The 16,556-nt window shown below is 39.4% G+C and overlaps 2 protein-coding genes across 2 annotated transcripts; both read right to left on the bottom strand.

Moving 5' to 3' along the window:
• Positions 1-215: 215 nt before the first annotated feature.
• LOC120104190 (heavy metal-associated isoprenylated plant protein 39-like) lies at positions 216-1,496 on the bottom strand. Its single transcript, XM_088714689.1, has 3 exons — positions 1,488-1,496; positions 1,322-1,387; positions 216-676 (listed from the first exon to the last, which is right to left on the bottom strand). Exons 1-3 carry the CDS (start codon positions 1,494-1,496, stop codon positions 371-373), a joined length of 381 nt encoding a protein of 126 aa, XP_088570815.1. The 3' UTR covers positions 216-370.
• Positions 1,497-14,617: 13,121 nt separating this feature from the next.
• LOC120109778 (heavy metal-associated isoprenylated plant protein 16-like) lies at positions 14,618-15,764 on the bottom strand. Its single transcript, XM_039123462.3, has 3 exons — positions 15,628-15,764; positions 15,464-15,542; positions 14,618-15,158 (listed from the first exon to the last, which is right to left on the bottom strand). Exons 1-3 carry the CDS (start codon positions 15,634-15,636, stop codon positions 14,905-14,907), a joined length of 342 nt encoding a protein of 113 aa, XP_038979390.1. The 5' UTR covers positions 15,637-15,764; the 3' UTR covers positions 14,618-14,904.
• Between the last annotated feature and the right edge of the window lie 792 nt (positions 15,765-16,556).

The following is a 16,556-nucleotide window of genomic DNA, read 5'->3' as shown; positions in this document are numbered from 1 at the left end:
AATAATTATTAGGTACCTTTGCTATATAATAACTTTCCGTAACACTCTTAACAAGCTACAATATTATATACCTTTTGTGATATTTTTTAAAATTATTACTAAAAGGCATTTGTAGTAATAGATTTTGTCAAACATGCTAAAATTCGGATACTATAAACTATATTTGTTGTAGTACATCAAAGTTACCATGACATCCGACAATATAAACAAGCCCCACCTAAACTACCAACACATACATGTACTTCGTCTGGTTCCAACCTAACTTACACAACTAAAGGAAAGCAAATTTTCTTCCACAGCTAATCAAACTGTTCATCAACCATCCCATCTAAACCATCCAAATTTACAATATATTAGGATGGCCAGAATTCTACATGATGCAGCACCAAGGGTCATAATCTAGACAATATGTATATGGGTGCCCTATGCCAAAATGATGAGGCCAACCGAGGAGCTCCATAGCCTTGATCAAATCCTTGGACTTGTCTTTCTCTTCCTTCTCATCCTCCGATTCCACTTTAAGTAACTCTACACATTTCATATACTTTCTTAGCCTTTTTACCAGGGAAACTGGGTCGATCCCATCACCACCAACTACTATTTGGTCCTTCTTCTTACTATCTAAACTCGCAGATGTTACACCTGCAATAATTCCATGAGTAGGTGATATAAGATGCTTTTATAACTATAAAAAGTTAACACCTACTCAACAATATTAGAATTACCTTCAAGTGAACTAGTGGCATCCATATCTAACATGGACTGCATATATACATCATCATATTTCTTGAGCAATATCTTTGGTTGCAAGAAAAATTATATAAAATTTTTTGGAAGAATTTAGCCTTTTTGTTTGTCTTGATAGAAATTTAACTAATTTGAGAAAAAATCAAATTTTTTTTACGTAAATTTTCTTGCAACAAAATATATCCTAAAAAGATAAAAATCATAGTTATAGTAAGATCTATATCATAATAAACCTTAATAAAAAAATAGATAATAAACAGAATGATTAAGACAAAAAGAAATGAAAGAAATCATAAATATTTACAAATATGAATGTATGCATGCTTGCATGCGTGTGTGTGCATTTATATTAAAATTATTGAATAGTCATGAAATGGAGTATATTTCTAACTCAAAAAGGCTTTATGGAGAAATTAAACAGATTTTTAGAACCAATAACCAGAGGCCTAGGAGGAGCAAAGGACCTCTATGATTGATACAACGGTGTAGACAAAAGTATATTCTTTATGATATAGTAATGAGTCATTTCCACTTTAAGATATTAATTAGGATGAAAATTACCATTGAATCCAACCACAATTTTGAGGGCCTTGGAGACCTTCCTTGCATCCGTCATGCCGAGCCTTATCACCACCTTTTGCTGCGAGGAAAAACAGCAGTTCTAAGTCAAATCATCAAAGTACTTCAGCTAGAACATCTACAAGCCTATGTTGCTCTTCAAGAAAGAACTAATCTCCCACCTTTCCCATCTACGAAGCAGTCGGCCAGGCACTACTTGATATTTTGTTGGAGAATCAATTATCCTCTATATATATACATAGCCGTAGCTAAGGGCATTAGCAGGAGCGAGTTGGGATAACACGATATGGTTGGCCTAGAAACAAAGGATGAACCGGAACACATATTGACTCGTCCCTTCGTTGTCAACTTTTCATGGTCGGCTTCATTCTGGTCTATTCAATGTTAGTTGAATTTTAGGTTATTAGTGGAATAGATCGCAATAAGATTTTGCAATTGTCGTTGATCCTTCGAAGCGTCCCATTTTCCACAGAATAGTCTTCTTCGAGTCCAGCGAGCTTAGCCTCCTAATCGACACGTCTTAACACTATCGTCAAACAACGACTCCAAAGTCATCTGACATGATCTTTCAAAGGTTGCTCTTGAAATATATATAGTCTGCTAGGCAATTTGAGCCACTTGGCTTCATTTTCTGATACAATAATTTATGCCAGGTGTGTGTGCCTCGTATATACACGGGTTTTGAAGTAGATGGAAAATTAAAAAGTTTGAACCTAGTTTCTGAAACCCATAGCAATAATCCGCAATAATCAAACATGGTGTATCTCGCCAGCTCCAATTTGGTTAGCAGATCGGATCAAAATACTTGTATCTGCACAGGGGCAAGTTCGACCAGTCTGCTTAATTGCATTTGGTCACAGCGGCGTTATGTGTATCTCGTCACATGACATCTCTATTTCGGTGTCTCGCCCTTTCCCTCCGAACACGCTTTTTCACGAACAAGGACCAAACCTAGATTCCTTAGAACGGTGGGGCCTCCACGAAGACAGCGTTCAAAACGAAAGGAGCGCAAGCCCTATTTTCTTTTTTTTTTCTTTCTTTTTTTTTTTTTTGCTAGTGAAAAGGGGTAGGGGGAAGGAAGGGACAAGCCCACCTCCGCGTAGCAACCCCCACTGGGCCCCCGTCCCGCCAGGAGAATGTTCGATGCGGGCAGAAATGGTCGTGTGTTGGGCACCCCGACCGGTTTTACTCATACCCTCCCCACCCGTGGATCCGGCTCAGCTACTCCTCTGAGCTCTAGCTCGAGTCCTACGTGTGAGTACGTCACACCCGGCACCACCCCGGCTACTAGCGGTTCAAGAGCGGTCCTACACCACAAGTCTAAGCAGTATCCAGAGTAGTGAGCTCCGGTCCACAATTTAATCGTCGCCGCAGCGATTCGAACTTGGGACCATGTGATTAGAATTGCTGCCCCGAACCACTAGACTACCACCTTGGTGGCAAGCCCTGTTTTCTTTCGCGCGGAAGGATTGATGCCCTTTCGCTCGGTTGGACTGCGCCATTTGGATGGTCTCTTTCGCGCGCGCGCGAGAGACAGATGGGCGACGTGCGGGACCGCGTGATGGACGCTGTGTAGGATATGATATCTCTGGTCGAAGTTTCTTCCCGTGAGCACAGGCAACAGGCACGGGATAATTTAGTACTCCTCAAAATATTTCATATTTTGTGAATTATTAGGGAAAGGTGATAAGGATCCAAGGACACCACAATTTGATTGAATAAAGAATTGATGGTGCCTAGTTGAGGCTGATCTTGCGACACCTTACATGTAAACGAACAGGGCCAAGCACGTGTTTAGAAAAGCAAATGGAGCCCATAAACTGGGTGATTTCATATGTCGCCAGTTACCGTGGGTTGAAAAAAAGGGAGTTGTTTAGAGCATTCCAAAACTTGTTGTTTTTCTTATTTTATTGGATATATTTATATTAGAACTATAAATATATATATATATATATATATATATATATATATATATATATATATATATATATATATATATATATATATATATATATATATATATATATATATATATATATATATATATATATATATATATATATATATATATATATGGAATAAGGCACTGATTGCTATTTGGGATGGTTAAGGTGACCACAATAAAGGAGGTAGGCCGGCAAGGAAAACACACTTTTCAAATTAATTAAGGAAAGAAAATTTATTTAAATGGACATGGAATAAGCCAATGACATGGACACGTTGGAAAATTGTGAAATTTGATGGATGCCGCTGAGCCTAGTGGATGTGACCCAAGTTACACGTCTTCTAGAACAAGGATGATATCTAGATGGCATGAGAGGAGTGAATTTTATCTCAACTTTATTATATGTAGATAGGCTCCAATTTTATGACATTCATTGCCCCTCTTAGTGAATAGGCACGGATATTTTTAGCATCCATGCTCGGATTGGAAGCTAAATAGATCCTTCGTCTGCCTGTCCTACTTGCATTCTAGAAAATTATCATGATGGTATCCTTAGCTAGCCAAGATTGGACTTCGCTTCCATTGCTATTATTCTAAAAAAAGAGGAACTTCGCACTGCCAAGGATCTGCAATTAACCAACCCTGTTTACAGCCTCTATAAAATTATCACAAAGATTGTTGCGAACAAACTGGCTGCATTCCTCCCTTTATTGATTAATGAATCTCGGTCCACCTTGTTGAATTAGTCCACACAAAGGAGATTGACTCTCCAGAACAAGAGGAGACCAAGTCTTCGGAGAGGCTCTGATACCATATGGAAATTTAGATAGAGGTTAAAAAAAACTATGTTTCTCCTTTTTTGTTATCTTTTTGATCTGATGTACAAGCCTTCTAATTTATAGGAGTGATGTAACAAACTCTACGTGATATGTGGCTAGATTTACAAGATATTTCAACAGAATTCAGATTACTCAAGTAATAGCCCAGAGTCCTAAGATCCCGTCTTCTCAGCTGAAGACTTGGTCTCCTCTTGTTCTGGAGAGTCAATCTCCTGATTCAACATGATTCAACACACCTTCATCAAAGGACGTCGTATCATTGAGAATTTTCTGTCGGCAAATTAAATGCTTGCATGCTGTAAGAGGTCTGAACACAAAGATATGCTTTGCAAGTTGAATTTCGACAAGGCTTTTGACAAAGTCAACAGGGACTTCCTCTTTGATGTTTTACGGGCTACAAAATTTCCTCCCGGATGGATTTGTTGGGTGCACTGTCTCCTATTTTCTACCTCTATTGCTGTATTGGTTAATGGCAAACCGAGAACATGGATTAATGACAAGCAAGGATTGAGGCAGGGTGACTCGTTTTCTCTCGCTCTCTCCATCTTGGTCATAGATTTCTTATCAAGAATTCTTAAACCAGCGAGTTCTCTCGGTCTCATTGAAGGAATTAGAGGAAAAATGAACTTCAACAGCATGAAAAGCCTCTGCTTTATTGATGATACTCTTCTGTTTTGTAGTGGTAAGAGAGATACTCTCATTGCAATCAAGGCAATTCTTCTTGCATTTGAGAATACCTCAGGTCTGAAAATCAGTCATCATAAAAGCATGATCATTTGCCTAAATATGGAGGAGCAGCAAGCCTCGAGTCTGGCCACCATGATGAATTGCAAGAAAGGTGCTCTTCCTCTTGCATACCCTGGATTGCCTTTGTTGGACGAAAAACTCCAGAAGCATTGTTAGATACCTCTACTTAAAAAGATACAGCTCAAGGTTGGCAACTTGGATAGGAAAGCTTCTTCCGTGGGGTGGTTGAGTGACCGATTAATATCGTCCTTTCAGTCAAGTCATCCTACTTTATGTCAGTCTTCAAGTTGCCTAAATGGATCATTAACAAAATAGATCAGAGGAGGAGCATTTTTATGGAATGGAGTGGATTCCGTTACCTTGTAAATTAAGACACGGTCTGCCACTCCAAAGAAGGGTAACTTGGAATCAAAAAATAATGGAGATATGAATCTTGCATTGTTGGCAAAATGGGCATGGAAACTACAAACAGGTCCAGATCCTTGTGGTTGAAATAAATTAGAAGTGCCTATTATACTTGTTATGCCTCGACCCATTAGCACAAGCCGAGCACATGACAAACGACTACCTATTCATATGGTTTAGGCCCACAAAATATGTAAGGCCTGCCTTTTTATATGTATTCATGTTATTCTAAACTCAGGCAGTGGTATGAACAATTAATCTAATGCAATTACTCAAAAGAGATAGCCTACAATCAATAATAATAATGATGATGATAATGATAATGATAATTCATACAAATATCCAGTCAAATTTATTTATTCAAAAGAGAAACTAGTCAAATGTCTTCTGGATCTTAAGTCCTCTCTACTCAGTCCCAAGGCCCATCTATTCCTTTACATCTGAAAAAAAGGTAGAAAAGAAATAGTGAACTTTATAAGCTCAGTAAGTTACCAATATATTTAGTGGGATCAAGCATAATATGCAAATTTTCCAAATATAAGCAATTTAACAATTTCAAGATATAAAGTACTTTGGATATACATTTATCAACATAAATTTTCTCCTTCAAAATATGACATGCTTTTGATCAATGATTTTCTAAATCAATAACTATAAATCATAATCTCTCTCTCTCTCTCTCTCTCTCTCTCTCTCTCTCTCTCTCTCTTTGTGTGTGTGTGTGTGTGTGTGTGTGTGTTTCTCATCCTTTGGTGACTATGGCCACGATTAGCCCTGTGATAAGGCTCGAAAGAGAGTAGCTCATGAATACAGAATACACGATCCATAAGCATGTGCCAACGATAAGCCCCAATTGGCTAGGTTTGAAAAGGAACCAGCTCTAAATCATATCGCCATAATTCGTCCCGAGACAAGGTAAAAAGAATAGTCCTGAAAATGAAACATGCAATCCATTAACATATGCCAGCGATCTACCTCGCCGAACTAGGTTGAAAAGAACTAGCTATGGCAGCGATCAATCCCGACTGGCAAGGTCTGAAAAAAACTATTTTCTAATGTATGATCAACGATCAATCCCGTTGAATAGACCCAAATCATATTCAGATTAGAGAGTTTTCATAATATTCATAACAACTCAGTTTCTCATACATAAAGTAAGCATACTCGTAATATAAGTAGTATCAACCAGAATTTTGCATTTTATTTCAAACGAGTACTAAAGCAGGGTAATTATTTTATCTCAAATATCATGTGGAATTAAAGCAGGAGTAATCATCTTTTTTCAAATGTCATGCAGTGTTAAACAGGGATATCATCTCATTTCAACTCTAAAATTATGCAAATAAATCATTATTTTTATAATTTTTGAATTACTCTTTTTATGCAAACATGCATAATATTTATAAATCTGCATAATTTTCCAAAATTTATGATTTTTAAATTTAAATATATTCTTCGGAATAATTGGTTTAAAATATAGCAATATAAATTCTAATTTTAGAGCATATGGTATGCACTATAAAATCACCGGAGGTAAAGAAAACTTATTGTCTAAGGCGACTAAATCAAAAAAATCTTTCCAATAAGAGTATTGATGACCTTAGATGCATGGCTTATTCCCTAGACTCGATGCTCCTCCAGAGTTAAAGGCTTTGATCAGTCTAGATCTAATTAGGGGCCTGGTCTATTTGGACCGAGTCGGCCATCAAGGGAAGGTCTAGATCCAGACAGGTTTTGGACCCAATCTAAAGAGGAGAGATAATATCAGGAGATGGATTTCTTCCTCTTTTTTATGGCAAAATTGGGATGGTAAAATAGGGGTTCCTCATGTCATCTCAAAGGGAAGACGAAGAGGAGGGAGTGATGGTGGTTCGAAGGTGGCACAGAGAGCATGGTGGTTCCCTAACAGCAGGCAGTAGCGATGACGACCGACACAATGAGATCCAAATCAACTTGGGAAATTACCTAAATAGGGTCTCGGTTCCCTACTCTCTCTCTCTCTCTCTCTCTGTGTGTGTGTGTGTGTTTCTCATCCTTTGGTGACTATGGCCACGATTAGCCCCGTGATAAGGCTCGAAAGAGAGTAGCTCATGAATACAGAACACACGATCCATAAGCATGTGCCAACGATAAGCCCCAATTGGCTAGGTTTGAAAAGGAACCAGCTCTAAATCATATAGCCATAATTCGTCCCGAGACAAGGTAAAAAGAATAGTCCTGAAAATGAAACATGCAATCCATTAGCATATGCCAGCGATCTACCTCGCCGAACTAGGTTGAAAAGAACTAGCTATGGCAGCGATCAATCCCGACTGGCAAGGTCTGAAAAAAACTATTTTCTAATGTACGATCAACGATCAATCCCGTTGAATAGACCCAAATCATATTCAGATTAGAGAGTTTTCATAATATTCATAACAACTCAGTTTCTCATACATAAAGTAAGCATACTCATAATATAAGTAGTATCAACCAGAATTTTGCATTTTATTTCAAATGAGTACTAAAGCTGGGTAATTATTTTATCTCAAATATCATGTGGAATTAAAGCAGGAGTAATCATCTTTTTTCAAATGTCATGCAGTGTTAAACAGGGATATCATCTCATTTCAACTCTAAAATTATGCAAATAAATCATTATTTTTATAATTTTTGAATTACTCTTTTTATGCAAACATGCATAATATTTATAAATCTGCATAATTTTCCAAAATTTATGATTTTTAAATTTAAATATATTCTTCGGAATAATTGGTTTAAAATATAGCAATATAAATTCTAATTTTAGAACATATGGTATGCACTATAAAATCACCGGAGGTAAAGAAAACTTATTGTCTAAGGCGACTAAATCAAAAAAATCTTTCCAATAAGAGTATTGATGACCTTAGATGCATGGCTTATTCCCTAGACTCGATGCTCCTCCAGAGTTAAAGGCTTTGATCAGTCTAGATCTAATTAGGGGCTTGGTCTATTTGGTCCGAGTCGGCCATCAAGGGAAGGTCTAGATCCAGACAGGTTTTGGACCCAATCTAAAGAGGAGAGATAATATCAGGAGATGGATTTCTTCCTCTTTTTTTATGGCAAAATTGGGATGGTAAAATAGGGGTTCCTCATGTCATCTCAAAGGGAAGACGAAGAGGAGGGAGTGATGGTGGTTCGAAGGTGGCACAGAGAGCATGGTGGTTCCCTAACAGCAGGCAGTAGCGATGACGACCGACACAATGAGATCCAAATCAACTTGGGAAATTACCTAAATAGGGTCTCGGTTGGCTAAGAATCAAAGGGATAAAGGCCTGGAAAGAAAGAAGAGGGTGAGGGAGGGCCAAGGCAACATGGCCTAATGGTAAGATGGCCGCAGCTCTATTGTGCAGCGACGCTCTGGTCACGTACATCGAAGACAAAGAAAGGGGCAGCACCCTTGGCTGTCTCAATGTTCACAATCTCAACAAAAAGGAATCGTGATAGAGTGAGAGAGCTCATAGGCGTTGCAGAGACAACGGAGCTCGGCAGGACGTGGTGGCTTTTGATGGTGAAAGGACTGATGGAACTTGCAACAAGGCAGGTAGGGAAGGTTTGAAAGGAAGGGATTCGAGTTGTTTTAGCTGTGACAAACTATGGTGATCGTCTATGGTGGCATGGCAGCCACCGGAGAGGAGGAAGAAGAGAGAGGTGGAAGAATCTAAGCTTGGTAGTAATTATTTACAGGAATATGAGGGGGGTTCAGGTAGGGGTTTTGGAAGGATATAAGCTTGAGGCCATTCATTCCATTCCATGATTTTGGCGGCGGTTGTGAGCTGTCCAACGGTCGGTGGTTGTTTCGTAATGACCTTGCGTAGTTTGCATTGACCATGACCTTGCGGCTTTTTTCTGATGGTAGAAGCTCGTGTAGAGCATAGCGATTGCCATTCCTCTATTTTGAGCTCTATCCTTTCATTTGAATTTTTAAATAGCAGTCAGTTGGGCTTGCCAACTTTAGTTCCAAATGGGTCTAATTTGGATCAGTTTTTACAATCCTAAAAGAAAGTTCCAAATGGGTACTTTTCTCTCTCTTTTTTTTTTTTACTTTTTTTAAACTCAGACCTGTTAGGATTTGGATTATCGGGCGTGACCCGCTTCGATAACCTATTATGGGTCCCTCAGGTACATCACGTGCACTTTTTTTACTTTTCTTTTTCTTTTTTTTTCTTTTTTTTAAAAAAAGGATTTGGGTTAGTGGGTGATCCTCTCTAGGAACCCGCTACTGACGCGGCTTCTTCGTGGAGGCTTGTGGCAGGGAAGGTTACCAGCTTCCGCGGAACGCGATGACGGCTGGGCGAGGATGCGGTGGCTTTTGATGGTGAAAGGACGGATGGAACTCGCAACAAGGGAGGCAGGGAAGGTTTGAGAGGGAGGGATTCGAATTGTTTTGGCTGTGACAGACTGTGGCGCCCGACTATGGCGGCATGGCAGCCACTAGAGAGGAGGAAGCAGGGAGAGGTGGAAGAATCTAAGCTTGGTGGTGATTAATTACTGAAAAATGAGGGGGGGGGGGGGGGGGGGGGGGGTGTTAAAGTAGGAGTTTTGCGGCCATTTCTATGATTTTGGCGGCGGTTGTGAGCCGCCCAACGGTTGGTGCTTGTTTTGTAATGACCTTGCAAAGTTCGCATTGGCCATGACTTTGCAGCTTTTTCCTGATGGTAGAAGCTTGTGTAGAGGATAGTGCCATTCCTCTATTTCAAGCCCTATCCATTTTTTTTGAATTTTTAGATAAGAGTCAGTTGGGTCTGCCAACTTTAGTTCAAAATTGGTCTAGTTTGGACCAGTTTTCACAATCCTAAAAGAAAGTTCAGGATGAGAGTAAAGAAATGTCTTGTCAGCCTATCCCCATATGGAAAGATATTAGTAAGGACCTCGATCCTTTTTGGAACTGCACCTCCTTCAAATTAGGTAATAGTAACAATATCAGATTTTGGAAGGACACTGGAATTTCCACATTGCTCTTATTTTTAGCTACTCTTTCACCAGAGCTGTAAAAGTGAATATTTCGGTGGCATCCTAATGGAATTGGAGGCCTCTTTGTTAGAGAGGCAAACTTCATGGCCCCCTCACTTAGCACCAAGCTTTGGAGTTGGAGAATTTGATGGATCTTCTCTCCCCTGTTAGATTGTCTAGAATAGCGGATACCCCAATTTGGAAGCTCAACTTGAGTGGCTCCTTATTGGTAGACTCATATTCCAGGTTCATTAGCAAAGGAGGATTGATCTGCCCGTGCTACCAGGTTATATGGAAAGCAGCTGTGCTTGAGAAGGTGAAGGCATTTATATGTCTAGCTTTGAAAAACAAACTTTGCACTAGAGAAGTACTTGCAAAAAAGGGTTGGTTGGTGAGTATGGGCTGCCAATTATGTGTAGGAAACAATGAAACTGTTTCTCACCTCTTCCTTAGATGTCCCCTTACTAGAAGCATTTGGTTTACCCTAAAGACTTGTTTAAACTAACATGGATGGCCAACCAACTCAAATAGTATGGGATTAGCTATTAATAGCTATGTTTTGTCATGTTTGGCAATAGAGAGATTGAAGAATTTTTCTTGAAATTTTTTTTTTCCCATCTATGCTACTCTTTCTAAAGATCTTTCATTCTTTTCAGCTGTGGGAACACCTTGGCTCTGAAAGGATTGCAGTTGGACGTAGGATGTGTGATGGCCTAGTTCAGACCTGGTCTACTTGACCGGCCTGACCCAAACTTGGCCTAGCCCAAGCCTTCGGGAAGGAAAAAAAAGAGAGCAAGAGATCGCGATCCCCTGCCCAAACGGCCGCCATTCAGGTGCGGCTAGCATGAAACCCCTGGATCCTATGCTAACGACCAGCCGGTGCCTTCATTTGTCATCCCTCTCCCAAGGATCCTATTTAAACCCCTCTTCCCCTCGATCGACACATTGTTGCTCACCTCCCCACTTTCTTCCTCCTCCTTCTCCGGTGGCCGGTGGGCTACCTCGGTCAAACACTGCCGCTAAAAAATCTCTCTTTTTATCTCTAAGCTTTCGCTCTCCTGTTTTTACAGACCGAGCTTGCCGCTCGTGCTTCATCGAAAATCAGGGTTGCCGCTGCCTCCAGAGCTAAGTATCACGTTGTTCTTCCTCTCCTTTGTCCTCTCTTCCTTCCCAAGGTCCCTAACCACCATCCCCGGTCGAAGAATTGAACCGAAAAGTCTCTCCCCTATTTTGCCTTTGATTTCCTCTTTTCTCCCTTTTTTCAGGCCAGGTCCACCACCAATGCTTGTCGCCAAAGCTCTCAGCTTCTTCCTCCTGTCGACCCTTGGACGAAGCTGGACCCCCAGCCATCAGCGAGCGGATTGGGACTTGAGAAAAAGATATAAGTATTTGAAAAGCTCTTAGATAGCTATGAATGATTTCTAAAATTGGAGAGATCGACACTTAGAGCTAGCATAAATACAAACACAGGCCCTGCCAATGGGTATAAAGTTGGCATGTGAAACATGATTCTATGTCGATTACAAACACAAGCCTTGTCACGGGTATAAAGTGACTGTAGCACGAATATATGTGAGTAATATTTTGAACTATAATGTGCTAAAAGGCAGAAGAATAGTTCATGAATTTTTTTGATCTTATAACCATATTTATAAACTATTGAAGATTTATACATGCATGATTGATTTATGCATGCATGATTGGTTTTACAAATTATTTTAATATATTGTACTATGAAATGTTTTATTTTTGTAATATTATTTTTCTTAAATGATGCATTGATATGGAAAAACTTTTGCTTTATCTTATCAGGTAATGTAAATTTTAATTATTGAGCTATGTTGCTCACATACTTCTATTTTTTTTCCAGATGAATAGGGTCAGTAAGAACGAAGGATGGTCCAAGCTTGGAGTACGCACTAGCAAACTTGGCGATTTGTAACATAATTTTTATTCTTTAGTTGGTTATTTATTCGTAGCTAAGCAATTTTCTAAATATTAATAATTATGGGGTTTGGTATTTTTGTTTGGATTTAGACGCTCTGAACCAACGTTTATATTAATATTTAATGGATGATGAAATTAGATCTCTTTAATATATTTTGTTTGTGCAAGGTTTGGAAGCTAAGATGCAATGGTTAGCTTCGTGTTATCATGGGCAGTACCCCACGATAGTATGGCCATGTTATGTCACAGATTTAGGGCATGACATTTTGTGGTGTTAGAGCAAACTAGACCTATAGTCGATGTGGACTAGAGAACACTACAACACAGGTTCATGGAAGATAACCATGGGCCGATCAAATTTAAATGCATTTGAACTCTTGGCCTGACAAGGGCATCAGGGCTTAAAATGAAAGGAGCATGTGAGAATCTGTGTGGACGTATATTTGGTCTCATATTGGTTATTTGTTAAAAAGATTTTGGGTGCTTATATAGGACTAAGAAACTCAAAAAATACTATTCGGTTAGTATTTTTGGGTGAAGTCCTGAATTATTATAGGATGATTGAGGTTCTTTGTTCTCTTTGATTCCAAAGCAAATCCCCCATTCCCTGTTGCGTATTCTCTGTATGGACAGGAGGCATCCTGTTCCTACATATTTTGTTTGTTTTCTTTGTCCTCTTTTCTCTATTGTAGTTTCTTTTCTCTCTTGTTCTTACTTTGTAAATATCTTCTTTGAACGAATAAATTTTGGCGGCGGGTGGAGGCGTCTCACTTTCTCCTAATCCGTTCAAGAAAGATGGCGGAAGTGTCTCACTCGATGAGTACCAGCAAGTGGATGGAAACGTTATCCTGCTTTCGTCACTTAATCAAGGAATTCTTATATATACCAACTTTTTTCTTTCTTTAATTCTTATATTGTTAAAGTTTAGTCAAGTCACATGGTAATAATTTAGGATAGCAATCATTCTTTAGTTTAGAGCCTGGTTGTTGGTGATATTTTGGTATTATAATCGAAAATTTTTTAACTTTAAAAATTATTTTTGATGTGCTTGTCCTAAACTTGACTGTAAATTGTAGATATAATATTGGGAATATCATCCAATGGGTCTTGCAAAGACTTCGTTCGGATTATCTGAGATCGAGCAGTGGTCATCGTTGCTCGAGTCGTGACAGTCATGGCCTGGTTTGGCTCGATGGGTGAGTCTACGCACCAAGAAGGCCCCCATTGCCCTATTATTGCTTGCTGACTTGTCTTTATTGCAACAGTCCTTTTCTTGTGCACAGCCAAGACCGTGGTCTTCTTTGTTTCTTTTTACTTTTTGTGCTTCTCATTCTGGCCAGTACATGGCTAACATTCGGCATGGCTGGGGTCGATTAGCGACCGGCTCTACGGTACAGTACATGGCGAGAGAGAGAGAGAGAGAGAGTAGAAATTTCTTAAAGAACAAGAGGTGCGGCAACCAATTAAGATAAATTGTCCAGCGGCATTTAGTACAAGGTGATGACCTTAAAACCAATAGTAATGTGGATGGAGATTACAATATTACCAATTTTGGTTGCACCCTAGTGATACTATATGACAGTGGTCTCAAGTCAACTCTATATTCGAAATCACCATCCAACTCAGTGATGTTAAATTTGTCCTTAAAGTACATGCTTCCAAAATCACCTTAGGATAGTAATATTGGACTGAATTTTAAGGATAAAAATACCTTCCAGTCAAGCAAAAAAAAATTATTTCTAAAAATGCCGATCTTTGGAGAAAAAAGTTTTTCTGGTTGGAAAGGGTTAGATAATCTCATAAAAAAATCTTCTGATTAGGAAGGCTTGATGATCCCTCGAAGTTACTTTGATAGATTTTAACTAATTTTGGGTCTTCTTGAATTGGTTTGGAATGATGGGCTTTGATAATTTGATTTTTCTTTAATCGTTGAAAAATATATGGAATATATCAAGAATAGTTTTTGGTCTTACATGATTTATGATCTTGAATTTCTAAAGCATACCAAACAGGTTAATCAGAAATATTGAGAATCTTTAATCATCTGGATATAGCAGACCCATTAGGCAAGATGATTTTAGATCATTGGGGATCATATATATTATCTTGTGATGAGGATCACCAATGATCTAAGTTTACCAAAATAATCCTATTTGAGCCACCAAACATTCAAAGTATTCTTACATTGAGATGTTGTGTGTTCTGAGAGGAACAGGCAAGCTCTGGGCTCGATTGCTTCCACAATTTCTTCTCCTGTGATTTTCCTTTTATTTTTTTTCCTCCTGCCATCTCTGTTCATCCTTGTTCCCTTTTTTTTTTTTTTGGTCATACTCTCTTCTGTACCTTCTCTTTCCTTTAATAATATTTAATAGGTGTTCGTTTCAAATAAACCTCGTCATCCATCAATATATCTACGATGGTCTTAAATCTAAGATACTAGAATATTGTCCAAGACTTGCCATTTTGCATTCTAGCCATTCATAAAGGGACAAACCATCACTCAAAAAAAAATTAAAAATAAAATAAAATAAAATAAAAGGGAGAAACCTACCAGAGCAACACTCGGACCCCACATAACCTTCATAATAATAATAAAAAAAAAAAAGAGTAACCATGTCCTCCTGGTTCCCGGTTATCACAGATCCCAAGTTAATCGATACACACAGGGCATACTTGAGTTGTCCATCTTCCAAATCCGGAGTGCTGCCCCGTTGGCACGTCCTACATAATGTTGCAAGAAGGCTCGTAGTTGGGTTGGTGATATCCGTAGGGTGGCGCCACTTGGATGGGATACGGCCAGGCCACTGGCTTGGTCTCCTCTTCCTTCTTCTCTTCCTTCTTCTCGTCCGTTGCTGCAACGCTAACCAGCTCGACATAGCCCATTCGTTTCCTAAGCGTTGTTGTCAGTGCGATTGAGTCGATTCCATCGCCCTCCACTACGATCTTGTCCCCGTCTACTGATGCAGATATTACACCTGCCATGCCATCATCCAAAAGACCAATCATAAGGAATTCTATCAACTGATTCTTAAGAGAAGCTTGCACCATACGAAGCCGTCAAGTTAAATCAAGAATTCACACCGGAAGGAGCAGGTAGAAGAAGAAAGCTACCCTGCGCGTATGTCACTGGAAGGGGGCTGTTGGAGTTAACAGCCATCCCTCTCTCTCACACACACAAACAAAGAAATTTCAAAGTATATAGAGCACAAGAAAAGATGCTAATATGTTGGTAGTATTCAAAACAATTAGTTCCTTAGAAGGTGTCTGTGTGAAAAATTACCAGGCGATCCAACAGCACTCTTGAGGGCTTTCGAGCGCTTCTTTGAGTCCTCCATCGTGACCTTCATGACTATTTTTTGCTGCAGCAAAGTAACATACAGACTTAAATCATCTGAATTCGCATGAAAGTTATATCATCTCCACTTCAAGGGAGAACGAACTCACCTTCACCATCTTGGCTGACCAATTAATTGTGTTTCCTTTGGAAATAGAGGAGGACGCTTGGGCTATATACGGGTGTACTGAAAGGACCTGAAAACAAAAGGCTATCTTGCATCCTTATATATAGAGAGAGGAGTGAGGATCCTCCGAACCCATGGAGGGGGTTGGAAGGAGGACGGAAGAAGCAACCAGATATTTCTATCAGGAAAGCAGGGGACCATGCATGAAAGCCATTGACTGACTGAGTTCGTGGAAAAGTCAAGCGAGACGCGGTTTGTACTCGGACTTGGCTCAGATTATTTTGGATTTTTAATTACGGACTCGATATCTTGCCGCGTTCCTAATTTGACGGGCGATGGCGTGCGGAGCTTCCTCCAAGTCAAGAGTCTTCCGAGTGCCTAGCCGTGAGATGATGGTGCGTGATTAGATAAAGAAGACGGTGAATGCGGCCGGGGACGTCAACCCAAGCAAGTCAAGTCACTACAAGCCGGTGAGCTCGAGCAGACTCCCCCTCCCTCCAAGTCTGGATTTTGGATTTTTATACTATTATATTGTTTTAGATATAATATATTAAAAATTTAAGATATTATATTTTTTTTGCTTGGACTAGCTACAATTTACAAACTAGAGGTGTGTTTTGATTGTTATACCAAGCTTGACCTGGGTTCACTCCATGCATATACCACAGTTTGGGGGGAAGAGGCAATTGGACTCAGGACATTGGGGAAGGTGTTCCATCCATGTTGTTGCAATAAAATTGGCTACTATAGCCTCAAGAAGCTCAAAATCAAGTTTACAAATCCAACCTTTTAGCCGTTTCCTCTTGCAACGATGGATAGCCTGAATTTTGTTTGATGCTTCTAAAGTTTCAGTTTGGTTACTAGGATTATGTGACGACCCGTGACGGTGCTGAGTCCATCAGTTTACCATGT

The sequence above is a fragment of the Phoenix dactylifera genome, chromosome 2, assembly GCF_051530095.1.
Source record: "Phoenix dactylifera cultivar Ajwa chromosome 2, Ajwa_hap1_PhDact_Kaust_v1.1, whole genome shotgun sequence".
In the NCBI taxonomy this organism is placed as follows: domain Eukaryota; kingdom Viridiplantae; phylum Streptophyta; class Magnoliopsida; order Arecales; family Arecaceae; genus Phoenix; species Phoenix dactylifera.
Note: the sequence above shows the minus strand (reverse complement) of the source record. Positions and strands in the feature narration are given on the sequence as shown.

Coding starts and splice junctions, on each gene's coding strand:
- LOC120109778 (XM_039123462.3), bottom strand. Junction 15,159..15,463: donor GAGTGCTGTTGGATCGCCTG/GTAATTTTTCAC, acceptor ATGGCATGGCAG/GTGTAATATCTGCATCAGTA.
- LOC120104190 (XM_088714689.1), bottom strand. Junction 677..1,321: donor CCAAGGCCCTCAAAATTGTG/GTTGGATTCAAT, acceptor TAGTTATAAAAG/CATCTTATATCACCTACTCA.